This window comes from Halichoeres trimaculatus, unplaced genomic scaffold, assembly GCF_033239565.1.
Source record: "Halichoeres trimaculatus isolate MK-OKI-2021-1 unplaced genomic scaffold, fHalTri1.1 fHalTri1_scaffold_20, whole genome shotgun sequence".
Classification (NCBI taxonomy): domain Eukaryota; kingdom Metazoa; phylum Chordata; class Actinopteri; order Labriformes; family Labridae; genus Halichoeres; species Halichoeres trimaculatus.
This window is the reverse complement of record NW_027437198.1, coordinates 4,057,732-4,070,379: the sequence shown is the minus strand read 5'-3', so window position 1 is coordinate 4,070,379 and position 12,648 is coordinate 4,057,732. Positions and strand designations below refer to the sequence as shown.

Below are 12,648 nucleotides of genomic sequence, written 5' to 3'. Positions count from 1 at the left end.
ATCTTTGTTCGTCAAGTAACAGCAGGTAGATCATTTCTAAAAGTATGTTTGGGATTTTTTTCTTTTTTTCTATTGTTTCGAACATAAGTGTGAACATAAATCTCATTTTTTATTTACCCTAATCTATATTGTTCTGTGTTTTACTGTATCATAACTTATGTTTAATCCTTGCAGCACTGATTCATAATTGCTGGATATGGAGAAGCATCCAGTAAGATACTTATTTTTCCGATTTTCCCCTCAATACCTGAATGCAGGATTAGTTGTAGCGGATATGACGTCGTTGCGGCCTCTTTCCTGCCTGACCGGGAGCTGTCGGTAGCTGCTGCTGCTGCCTGTCAACATCTGACAAGCCCCAAAAGACATCTCTGACCGGGATTTTACTTTTCTCACTTTGTTTTTGACAGTTATCCTCTCACTGTCCTCCACCATGCCCATGTACCAGGTAAAGCCAATCTGTGGGGGTGAAATAAAGACTGATTTACCAACGTGCATGTACAAGTTACCAAATATCCACGCGCAGCAAGGGAACAGCTGCACCTCTGAGCACGCGCTGCAGGTAACTGTTGAACAATTTCATCACAAATGGGTTATTTTTTTTATAGTTGTCATGCAAGTCTCTCTTTATTTATTTCCATTAGTGCGCTTGGTGTGTCAAGTATTCAAACATGCTCTTCTGACACTTCGTATTAGCTTTAGCCGTCTGTAGCTATGCTACGGTGTTCTGTCGGGATTTGCCGCCTTGTCGAAAGTGGTGTTAAGCGATATCATAGCATTGTTTCACACTAAATTTTCACTGCTCATGATTTTCAAACGGTATTATTCGTAAATTTCAAAAGCTTTGGGAGAAACGCTTATCAATAAATTTCAATGCCCGGGTTACTAAAGCGTCATGTCACACCGCTACCAACACAATTTTCGTTATAAGATTGTAGGGAGTAAATTTTGATACTCTGTTACATGAAGTTATTTCATTAAAGAAGTATCATGTCTTAGTCCAACACTAGCTTCTGAGGAATGACATTTCAAGTGCTGTAGTTCGCACAGGAATGTGTCCGCATGCGCAACACACATTGCGATAGGTCGCACTATTCGACTCAACACCAGTTAGCTTAGCTTGCAATAAGAATGAGTAGTTTCTCTGCTGGCTGATGCAACAGTTACTAAATGACTCTGCAACTTGTTCAGATGAACATTTACTTAAGAGAATGATTCTTTATGCAGAAGAATGGCGTAATGTCATTGAATGCCTGAGTTAAATGACTTGTGCTAACTTTGCATGTTTACATGCTCCACTTTATTGAAGGGGAACATGATTTTTTTTTTTTTTTTTCACAATAGTGCACTCATAACTTTTACTCACCTATTATTATGAAAATAACGAAAATACCCCAAATATGCAAAGAAAAGAAAAAAGCTACAGCTTTAATTACATAACATACTATCAATTTATATGTAGTACTAATGCAAAAGAAAATATATAATGCAACTATCTGTACTATAGGTGCATTTAGCACATGTAATGATTCTTATTTTAAACATTAAACATTTCTCTCATCTTCTCTACAGAATGGGGACGTGGACCCAGCTGTCAGGGCTCTGGAGGCCCGACAAGATGAGATCATGAGGAAACTGTACGAGCTGAAAGCAGCTGTGGAGGGCCTGGCTAAGACGGTGACCACGCCAGATGCAGACCTGGATCTGACAGTCAGCAGCAGCCTCTCCCCTCAGAGCACCACTGCCTTCAAAGGCATCACAGACCTGAATACAGTACTGGGCAAGGTAAGAAAGTGTGGGAATTTAACTTGGGAAGATTTCTACCAACTACCATAAAAAGTTAATCAATAAATAAGTAAGAGCTGAGAAATAATAAATGTGATATAAGGGTGTGACTACTGTTTGCAGCTACTGAAAGATTTAGTGTTCTGCAGGGGAAGATAAACAAAAGGCTGTGTACCAGTCTGGTATACTTGGATCTATTAAGAATGTCAGCGTGGAATGATATTTGAACCACCATTGAAATCTAAAATGAAAGGCAGATTCTATAAGATGTCGATGTTTAAGCTCCATTGTTCGAACACTTGATTTCCAGACTGACTCCTAGATTTTGATCCATAATTTGTTTTTGCTGCTGCCTGTTTTGAACAAAAGATTTTAATGTCAATGGGACCAACCTGGTTAAATAAAGGTTAAAAAAAAAGAAAAGAAAATGAACTGCATGTAAATGAAAACAAATGATCACAAATCCGCCTGAATTATTTTTATTATAACTTATATTATTATCCATTATATTCAATATGTTTAAAAGAAAATTCCAGTTTCAGGGAAACCTGGTCAGAAGTCATAAACCATACACTGACCATACAACTGTCACATAGTTATTACTAGGTACTACTAGGAGCTACTGACACTAACTCAAAAAAAAGAAAGATAGCAACTGCATTGGAATGAAATTTATTACGATAGTGATATGACCTTTAAATATGATTTCATTTTACAACCTGGGATATTAGTTAAAGGGGCTGTGAGGACTTGAAAATGTTCTTGAAAAAGTCTCCCTTCTAGGTATATGCCTGATTGTAATCCACACTTTAAAATGAGATCATCAGTGCCAATGTAGGTTATTTTGAAAAGCCACTTCGTAGCTTCTTCATAGTTTCCTGATCAGGTCAAGCAAGCCTGAATTGATTTACAACACGCCAAGTTTCTACAACACCACACTGAAGTACCAGTACCTCACGAAGTTTAGTAGTGAAGAGGTATCTGTGTTTTTCTCTGCTGAAAATGATTTCTGTGATTAATTTTGTAGTCATGGTGAACACTGGAGCCTAACTGTCAGAAGAGCAGAATGATAAACACAAGAGAGATGGAGCACGAGCTAAAGGCTAAAACACAAGCTAAAGTGTTTGTGAGCGTGTTCGTTCCAACCCACAGTCAGCAGTTATTCTGCAGTGGTCTGTTCAAACTTGAGAGTCTATCAATAAAATGAAGAGTGAGGTTACGTTAGCTCTGATTGGTAGATGACTGGCAGGACATGACCAGGATTCACTAACGTCACACGTTACAGACATGTCTCAGAGCACCGGGCTGCCAGTGCTATGTATGGACTGCTACTCAACTACTGTACAAACTGACAGTTTGCTTGCTGTCACGCTAGCACCCCTCTGCTAGTAGCACTACATAAAGCTAGCTACTGATGTACAGCCCCAACTTAAATCATTTGCTTGTTGTCACGTTTCAAATAACAGCACTAAGTAACTGTACTGATAAATACCTTACCACCGGCGTTGTATCTGGTAAAAAGTCGACTTATTCAAAGGAAATTTGTTCCAAAACACACGCCTTGTTAAAAGTCACATTTTCACAACAGTGACCATGAGACTTTGGATGAGAAGGTGGCGAAGCAATCAAGATTCCCACCTGGACATAAAGGTACTAAAACTGCAGTGTTGCACTGGCTCATACTACGAGCTTTAAACTTGGCAAGACTCTTTCCTACAGACTGGTACACTGACTGAAAGAGGTTTGAAGGTGCTATCTAATGTTTCAAAGATGAAATTAATTTTTTAAAAAGTTGTTTTTAGGCAGAGATAGATTTTTACATGCTCTAGCTCTCTTTTTCTTACAATATCACACAAATTTGGGCTAATGACACTTCAGCAGGCAGCCTGTTAGTGTAAGCTTTATTTGATACTAATTTTATGTTTAAGGTTCTTATAGACATGATGTCTTGCACAGAAAACCTGAAAATTGGCCTAAAATTGTTTTTAAAAGTCTCCATCCAAAAAAATTTAACTTGTCAATCACTATAGAAATTTACCTGTGGGTTCCCTTTAACGTAAAAGAAGAGGTTAACAGCTTGTACCCAGTCATGTCCACAGAAGTCTAACAGAAGTACTTTTCAGAACTGGCCCCTGACTGTGTATCTGTTTTAGCTGGAGACTTTCTTAACCCGCTTTCTGTCTGAGGCAGGAGCAGCCTAAAGGTGCCAACCTGATCACACCCATCATACCTGTCATCACAAGTTAAAAACACTACCCCACATGTCTATATCAAAGTGTGTCCCAAAGAAAAATGTGGGTGTGTACTGAACAACCTGTTTGTGCAAAACGTGTTCGCCTTCTTGTTGTGAACAAATGTTGTAACTCTTTATGTAAAGGAGATTCTGCTCCTGTTAACCAGCTGTGTCTCCTCCATGTCACCAGGACCTGGGTGCTCTTCGTGACATCGTCATCAACGCCAACCCCGCACAGCCCCCCCTGACTCTACTGGTGCTCCACAGTCTGCTGTGTCAACGCTACCGTGTGCTCTCCACAGTCCACGTCCACTCCTCGGTCAGCGGTGTGCCGCCACAGCTCCTGTCCTGCCTCGGCCCACGCCACGCTGACAGCTACGCACGCCAGTTGTTTCAACTGGGCTTCACTCTCATATGGAAAGATGGTAAGACCCAGCAGCTGGTGTGAGATCATCAAAGAAGAAAGTGAAAGTGAGACACAAGAGACCTGGAGGAGAAGAAGTTAGACTGTTCCTCCTTATTCACCTTCGCAGCACATTAACCAGTCTGATATGCTGGTACCACACAGTCATGACAAACAATGCAAGCTGTTTATTTTGGACACCATTTCTTGTGAAAGTGTGGAGGTGGCCTGCTACTTGTTTTTCTAAGATTAGCAAACTAATTACAACACCTTTCACTCTGCCAAGGTAATTAAAGCAAACACTGTAATCAGTCAGAGTAGAGGCTGCGCTCGTTTAACTACGCAGGACGGAGCTGAAAGCTTTAACCAGCAGATGAAGAACAAAAAGCAAGAACATCGTTTTATTTTTAAACTGAAGAATCATGAAAATTTGGCTTGTGTCTCTGATCTATAACTTCACCTTTGCTGCTTCACAGTCCCCAAACTGGAGATGAAGTTCAGCGTCCAGAACATGTGCCCCATCCAGGGCGAAGCCAACGTAGCACGCTTCCTCTTCAAGCTCCTGGCTCCGTATCCCAGCGACCCCGCACTCGCCACGTTGGTGGACAACTGGGTCGACACGGCTTTCTTCCAGCTAGCTGAGGGCAGCACCAAGGAGCGGGCCGCCGTCTTGAGGGCCCTCAACTCTGCTCTGGGCCGCAACCCATGGCTCGCCGGGCCTGAGTTCTCCCTCGCAGACGTCGCCTGCTACTGCTGCGTGCTACAGAGTGGGTCAGCTTCTTCAGCCCCTGCTAATGTCCAGCGCTGGATTAAGTCCTGTGAGAACCTGGGACACTTTGGTCCTGCCAAACTGCTCCTGAAGTGACCTGAGCTGAACCAGGACCGAACAAAGTGAGAGAAGGGCATTAGGATATTGAATACGCTCGCCTCGTCTGGAGCAGCTTCTGATGCTTCCCTCCTTATTGTAGTGTGTTAACAAACTGACAGAGACGCTGCTGGTTGCTGGTTGAATTATGTCTCTGCCATGCTGCTTTTATATAACAGAGATTCTAATATGACCTTTATTTGGAAAGGGAGGAAACATAAGAAGACTGTGAAGACAAAGGCTGAGTGATGGAGTCAATCAGAAGTACTGACAGAAGTTATCTAACACACACTGTAAACCTTCCACCCACTTTGTGCCTAACATGATCCTGTCTATGTGTGTGAGTGTGTGTGTGTAAATGTGTGGTTAAGGGTATTACGGGGTGTTTTCAGAGGTAATACTTTGTACCATTTCTTTTTCTGAACTCATTAAAACTAAAACTTTGGATCAAACTTTGAACTCAGAACTCAAGTTTGTTGGAATCTGTCAGACTCTCTCGACCAGGGATGGAACGGTTGATGAAAAAATTTGAAACACTTAGTTAACCTCTCTCAGTTTGGTTCGTGTTTTTCTTTTTTTCTTCATTTTACTTCTCAGTTTGGAGCATGCGTGTAGTTCCGATCATATCTATGTGCAACGCGAGGCGCAGGATGACAGCAGGAAACTTGTGGAGGGAGGTGTGTGTGTTGTGTACATGGCGAGTAGAGTCAGAGTTAGAGGGTGTACCTGTGGCGTTGTGTTGTTCTGCTGTATGGGAGCACTTTAGATTAAGCGTGAGCTCTGATGACGGCGATTATGAAGTGGAGGATAAAGCTGTGACTGAGTGTTGCCAATTTAGCAAGTTTGTTGCTATATTTAGTGACTTATGACCTTTCTGTCAAGTTTTTAAAGGCAAAATCCAGTGACTTTTCTGAAGGTTGGAGACTAGGCGTGTCACGATAACAAATTTTGCTGGACGATAATTTTCCAAAATATTATTGCCGATAAATGATATTAGTGTCAATATTATTTAGATTTTTTCCCATTTTTTCATTAATGTAATTATGATAAATGGGATAATAAAGTGAGTACACCATATCAAAAGCAAGAAACTTTAATTTCTTTAGAGTATTTAACTGTAATTAAAAGGTCAGGATCTTTTAAATAAAATAAATTAAACAAAAAATATATTAAATTTAACAAACAAGAAAGAGAAAAAAATACAATGAAAATGAAACAGACTCTCTTTTAGAAAAAAATACATGTCAATGAAAATAATTAATACTAATCAAAAACAATAAAACATAGAGCCTGTCTCTAAAGAAAAAACGAAACTCCCCCCCAAAAAAACAACAATAAAAACTATAGCCTGAATAAAAGGGAGTTAATACAGTTCCTGAATTGTTTGTAACATGTACTTTTTCCCAGTCAATCCGTACTGTCTGTCAAACATTTTTAACATTTCTGGCTTTCAACCGTATTGAAGGGCTGCATTTCTTTGGCAATGTAGCTGTCTTTGAGCGCCCACCATTTGGCACTTTTATTTCTATTTACTTTGCAGACCAAAAGCCTCAGTAAGAGCGGATTGTCAAAGAACAAGGCTCCGCTGCACCTCCCCTTCTTCTTCGTCGCCACTATTTTCAAACAAATGCGACATATCAGCTGGTTGGTGTTCATGAGCTCACACTTTGTTCATTCTGATAAAAAACAAAATATTCCCACACTGGGACTGTGGCAGGCGGCTTAAGAACCGTATCTTTCGTGCCATCACTCATATTAGCATGAGTTTCCTCCTTACCCCTCAGGACGCTCGCTTCAGCTCTCTCTGTGTGTACGCGCGAGTAGCACGGTCTTCACCCCAAAGGTCGCATTTTTGACAGATGCTCACTCCGCTATAAATCCACTAAATCCACTCTAGAACCTATGCACCCCGATGTTAGGAAAGATAGACGTAGTGAGCCATCTTCTCATTCAGCCACTTTGGTTGAAAGAGAGGAGGAAAACAAACATGCATGCACGTGTCAGTTTATCGAGGCTGGCAAACTTACCGAGGATGTTTTTATTTATCGTTCGGTTAATTGATTTATTGATTATCTTGACAGGCCTATTGGAGACTCTCAAAAAGACGCTCTAAAAGAGCAAGTGAGTTTCTCATTGGGGTCACTTCTGCTGGTCCCACGTCCAGATAAAGGAGGAGGGTTGATATTCAGACATGAAAAAAAATCCACTGAAAAAAGTTCATTTATAGTTCATTTACTGTGTATATTTTTTACCTGCTTTCTGTCTCCCATATGTTTCCTCTCTTCTACAGGGACAGTTCCATGCAAATAGCTTATGATGCAAATTAGTTGATGGCATCATTTAGTGACTTCTAGGACAGCCAATCCAATAGTCACTTTCCTTACTGAGGAGTTGGCATGTTGAAACTGACAGTGTTTCACTTGGCCCCATGATGATTCAACTGCCTCCTTCTTCAGGTTTTCGCATAATTAATAAAAATGAATGAACAGTGTATTATGGGATATATGGTGTTCTGGGAGTGAAAAATAACAAGAGTGTAGAGCGAAGTGGACTGAACCCAAAACGGTGACCACGAAACGGTACTAAGATCTGGACTGTGGATTTTGTGAACCATTCCATCCTTCATCTAGATTGTAGTTCATATTTGTGTCCAACAGGTGGCAGGATTTCATTAAATACATTTTGATTCTGTCTCCATTCAGAGTCTCATGGGGCTGCATCTCAACACAAGACAAGTGAGGACACAGCAGACACATGCCTCTGCCTCAATAAAACTAAACAGGGGCTAAAATGAAAAAAAAAAAAAAAAAAAACTCCTTAAACTGACCTGCACATTTTTGCAGACAACCAACAGGAATGGTGAAATCAGGAAACGTTAAATCAAACTGATTGGACGAAATGTTGGTTTTGCATCTGTAAACCAAAAGTCTATATTATCCGATTTTTTTTGTTGGTTCAATAAGGATCCATAAAAACTGGTGAGGCTACATTTAGAGGTACAGTGACTTAATATTAACACCAGTTTAATTTTCTGTTACAGTCTTTACAAGTGTTTTATGCAGGAATCCTTCAGCAGCACACTTACTGTATTCTTCCTGTGCCATCCCTTCTTCAGAGGTGTTTTTCTCTGCCTCTTCCCCAGCTGCTGTAAACAAGTCAAAGAGAAGGAGGGAGAGCCAGAATTCATAAATACAAAATCACACATCATGATGTCGAGAAGAAGAAAAAGCAAATCCCTGGGCCTCGCGTCCTCTCCTGGGGTTTGGTTTTGCATCTTCAGAAATGTCATATTGTCGACAGCTCGGGTCTGGACAGAGCCTGTGTGTGTGAGACTGTGATTGTGTGCTCTGACAGCCTCCTGTTGGTCTCCAGGCGGCTGCCTGACGAGACTGACGTGTGGACACACGGCAGGGAAAACACTCCGGACTCTGCAGGACTGAAATTGTGCCTTTTGTGTGCTTTGAGTGTTCCTCACAACAAGAACAAAAGCTTTTCTGGAAAGAGTGATCAGCTTGTCCCTGCTGCATACAAATGAAGTAATCCCACCCACTAACCTGACTACTTTCACTCCTGATTCATAAAAAGCTGAGACGCAGACTTAGATAAGGCTCTTTCCATGTCTCTTTATATATGATATAAAACATACAGACAGATCGACCATAGAAAAATTATTTAGCATAACCGAGACAACCACTGCAGTTGCACCCGGTATCTACTTTGTATCACAACAGAGCAGGTCCACGGATGTTTTCGTCAGTTTCTGGGTTCATGAATGTTACAGGGTGCCATTGTCATTTTTTTCCCATCATCAGTGTGACATACACAGAAAAGACTGAGGGCCACTGAAAAAAAGGCCATTTTTTTCTTTTTTGTTACTCTTTTTCAGAGAAAAAGTCAGAAATCTAAGATTTAAGTCAGATTTTTTTTTCTCTGAATTCTGACTTAAATCCAAAAATTCCGGAAATAAAGTCTGAATTTTATCTAAAAAAAAGTCATAATTCTGACTTTCTGTTTGAACTCAGACTTAAATCTCATTTTTTTTTCTTCTCTCAGAATTCTAATTTTAATCCTTGAATTCGAAAAAAAAAAAGTCAGAATTCTGGCTTTGATCTCAGAATTCTAACTTTTTTTTTTTTATCTTAGAATTCTGACTCTTTGTCTCAGAGTTCTGACTTGAATCCCACAATTCGGAGGAAAAAAGTTGGAATTTGGACTTTAAACTCAGAATTTTGAGGAAAAAAGTCAGAATTTTGTCTTTAATCTTAAAATACTAAGAAAAGAGTCAGAATTACCTTTTCATAGAGTTACGACTTTAATCCCAGAATTCTGAGAAAAAAGTTCAAATTCTGACTTGAAACTCAGAATTCCGACTTGTTTCTCAGAAAAAAATAGTAATAAAAAAACAGACCCTTATCCTCTTCCGTAGACATATGATATCAAAACAAGCAACAGGGTAATAGTAAAAAAGACGAGACACATCTGGACAGAATTGTCTGAAATGACATAATATTCAAGAGTTTCCTGTTGTGACTTGTAGCACAGTATGGATCGACTCTGCTTCAGTTAAGGCAGATAAAAACAGCCACAGAATGTTCAGTCAGTGACCAAAGTGCACACTTTGCTGTTGTATCTCAAAAGCTGAATGCGTTCGAAGTAGTCGTCGGTCAGAAAGTTCCTCTGTGAGGTGACCAGGTTCCCCTTCTGGCTGAAGAGGCGCTGGACGGGTGCAGTGGAAGGAAGCGTGGTGTTGTATTTGAGGAAGAGCTGCTTCACTCTCGGGAAATCCTGCAGGCACTCAAGGCTCTTCCCTTTTCCTTCGATGTACTTCTGGACTTCCTCCATCACCCCCCGCTGCTGCATCTGAATGGCGGGCTTCACAGGCCCGTAGCTGAAGAAGTCGTCCTCAGATTCGATGGCTGACGAGTTCCTGCTGGTGTTCGCCACTGTGACGACGCAGGGATCCATCTGGGAGGCCTCCGTAGCCAGCAGGGAGCACATCTCATCCTTCTCCGAGGCTGCCATCCACCACAAACGGAACTGAGGTGTCGTCGCGGTCGCAATCTTTGCCTCTGTGCTGGTGAACAGCTCCTGGAACCGCACATCGATGGCCATGACGATAGTATTGATGACATCAGCGAAATAATTTGCAGCATCTTTTTGCTCGTTTAGCTTGTTCTTCAGACTGAGTATGGTGGGGATGACCAGGCCCAGGTAACATTTCTGCTCCGCTTGGAAGAGTTCAAGTGCAAAAGCCAGCGGGTGGAACACAGTCACGTACTCCTTCAGGAAGGCCGTCTCCTCCGGCTGCAAGCGGGGCACCTCCAGGCGAGCGCACAGCTCCGTCAGCTCCCGCTCAGTCAGAGAGACGATCTTCTGCACAGCACAGTACTCCACGTTCCAGCGTATGACACTCGGGACAACAAGAGGCATCTTACCTATGTCCTCTGCGGCGTCCATGCCCACCTGGAGATGGTGACACTTGCTCCATATGCTGTACACTTTAGCCATTGTGCTGTAGTGCAGCTGACACATGGGCCCCTGTGACACCGCCTGCCGGAAGTCCTCGGTCACAATCAGCTCCAGGGTGTGTGACGCGCAGCGCTGCACAGTGGGCAGGAACAGCAGCATGTCCTGCTCCGGCTCGCCCTCCAAGACGGTGCCTACGTTCTCATAGTAGCCGATGTCATCGTCACTTTCCTGGATGTCCAAAACAAACTCTTTGAACACGCTCACAAAGGGGCTGCCGTTATCTGTGACTGTAGTCTGAACTTTACTTTCTATATTGTACGCCACGTGGATGTCATGTATCCGCCCGGCGATGCTGTCGTATGTGATTCTGCCCTGCAGCCGCGCGAACCCCACGGCGGCAGATTTCCTCTCCAAAGACGTGGGATCAATCCAGTGACAGGTCATGCCGAAGAAGCTCCTGTTGTTGGCTGTCCAGATGTCGGCTGTGGTGCACACATACTGGATGCCACTCAGTTTGGCCATCAGTTCCTCTCGCATCCTGGAGAAACCCTGGTCCACTTTAGTGAAGAGGGTCACCCTGTCCATGGTCTTCAGACCCTCGGTTAACCCTGCAATCAGCTTCCTGAAGCCAGGCTGCTCGAGCAGGTAAAACGACTGACAGTCCTCCACGATGAAGTCAAAAATGAGATCATCAGTCTTTGTTTGGGTCATGCATTTAGCCATGATTTCTGCTTTGAGTTTTTTAAGCTGCAGGTGTCTGCTTTCTTCTCCATTTTGCTCATCTCTCCTCCTCCCTCTTTTGGCATCAGGCCTGGCATCACAGCCCAAATGTGTTCTCTGAAACGGAGCAGCAAAAAAACAAACAAACATAAAGGTTTCGTTTGGTGTGTTTTCTTAGTGTCATTTTCAAAGAATACAGAAGTTTGCAAACTTCATATTCGCAGACTGCCTCAGAAAAGCTGGTTTGCAGAGTTGCTCTCCAGCCTGGTGAAAGTTAAAGAGCCTGCAGCGTCATGAGTCTGTACCCAGCATGCAGCTACCAGTGTAACGTTATTCCTCACCAGGGTATCTGTTCATTCATTAACTCTTGTCAAACATTCACCTGACGCAGAAAAGGAAGCATTGCAGGGAAATTACACTCTGTCACTTACGTCTAAATGCTTCTTTAGGTTTGATGTGGATGTTTTCGACGTGGACAGCAGATTAACCCTCGGCAGACATAGATTACACTGGACGATGATATTTTTTCCTTGATCTGCCTTGTACGTGAAATGGTGGCGATAACGCCAAGTGTGCATTGCCGATTTGCTCTCACCGTAGTTGTCCTGAGGGTCCACATCCATTACGGACGCCATTTCTACGGTGAAAGGCGTCCTAAAATGTGATAAAAGTACCGTATTCCGGTTTAGTAATCGTGATTACACGTAAAGTAACGATGGCGGTGTGTATATCCTCGTGAAAAAGGGGCAGGCCTTTGTTCAGTTGGAGCACAGAAAGTAAACACTGAGCAGACACCGTCGTCACTTGGATGCCTTCACACATGCGCGAAATTTACAGTCTGGAAAGCTGGAAAGTGAAAACAACAGACAGATGGGAGCAATGCGCATGCGCAGTACACCCATGGACACCCGTACTGTAACGTCACTGTCCACAGCTTGTAGGTTTTGCTTACATTCGTGGTAGTACTTTTACCAGTACCTCCTTTTAATCCAGTGTTTGAGTAAAATGTCGCCACCTAGAGGGCCGCGAGGGTAAAGTACCACAAACTGTACATCACTGGATTGTGTCTGACAGAAAAAAGCAGCCTCAGATACAGTCTGTGACACCAAAACAGAGCCGAAGAGAAGTTTGTACATTTGAGGGGATTTTGAATGATCTTATCTGGTTGGGGTTACA

At 42.4% G+C, this 12,648-nt stretch overlaps 2 protein-coding genes across 4 annotated transcripts; one reads left to right on the top strand and one right to left on the bottom strand.

The window, feature by feature from the left end:
- Positions 1-263: 263 nt before the first annotated feature.
- Positions 264-5,760, top strand: aimp2 (aminoacyl tRNA synthetase complex interacting multifunctional protein 2). 2 transcript variants are annotated; one of them, XM_074696621.1, is made up of 4 exons: positions 264-445; positions 1,570-1,782; positions 4,206-4,440; positions 4,895-5,760. In XM_074696621.1, exons 1-4 carry the CDS (start codon positions 431-433, stop codon positions 5,281-5,283), a joined length of 852 nt encoding a protein of 283 aa, XP_074552722.1. In that variant the 5' UTR covers positions 264-430; the 3' UTR covers positions 5,284-5,760. The 2 variants fall into 2 exon arrangements, with proteins under 2 accessions (XP_074552722.1, XP_074552721.1); XM_074696620.1 differs by having other exon boundaries at positions 265-559.
- Positions 5,761-8,870: 3,110 nt separating this feature from the next.
- Positions 8,871-12,404, bottom strand: zbedx (zinc finger BED-type containing X). 2 transcript variants are annotated; one of them, XM_074696618.1, is made up of 2 exons: positions 12,068-12,404; positions 8,871-11,589 (listed from the first exon to the last, which is right to left on the bottom strand). In XM_074696618.1, exons 1-2 carry the CDS (start codon positions 12,089-12,091, stop codon positions 9,877-9,879), a joined length of 1,737 nt encoding a protein of 578 aa, XP_074552719.1. In that variant the 5' UTR covers positions 12,092-12,404; the 3' UTR covers positions 8,871-9,876. The 2 variants fall into 2 exon arrangements, with proteins under 2 accessions (XP_074552719.1, XP_074552718.1); XM_074696617.1 differs by having other exon boundaries at positions 8,872-11,589; positions 11,904-12,400.
- Positions 12,405-12,648: the final 244 nt, after the last annotated feature.

What these genes read in the sequence shown, in the direction of transcription:
- aimp2 (XM_074696620.1), top strand. Translation starts at nt 431, where the DNA reads ATGCCCATGTACCAGGTAAAGCCAATCTGTGGGGGTGAAATAAAGACT. An exon ending in TGAATACAGTACTGGGCAAG is followed by an intron (nt 1,783 to 4,205) that starts GTAAGAAAGTGT and finishes CCATGTCACCAG; the next exon opens with GACCTGGGTGCTCTTCGTGA. An exon ending in CACTCTCATATGGAAAGATG is followed by an intron (nt 4,441 to 4,894) that starts GTAAGACCCAGC and finishes GCTGCTTCACAG; the next exon opens with TCCCCAAACTGGAGATGAAG.
- zbedx (XM_074696617.1), bottom strand. Translation starts at nt 12,107, where the DNA reads ATGGCGTCCGTAATGGATGTGGACCCTCAGGACAACTACGGTGAGAGC. An exon ending in ACCTAAAGAAGCATTTAGAC is followed by an intron (nt 11,590 to 11,903) that starts GTAAGTGACAGA and finishes GCTCCGTTTCAG; the next exon opens with AGAACACATTTGGGCTGTGA.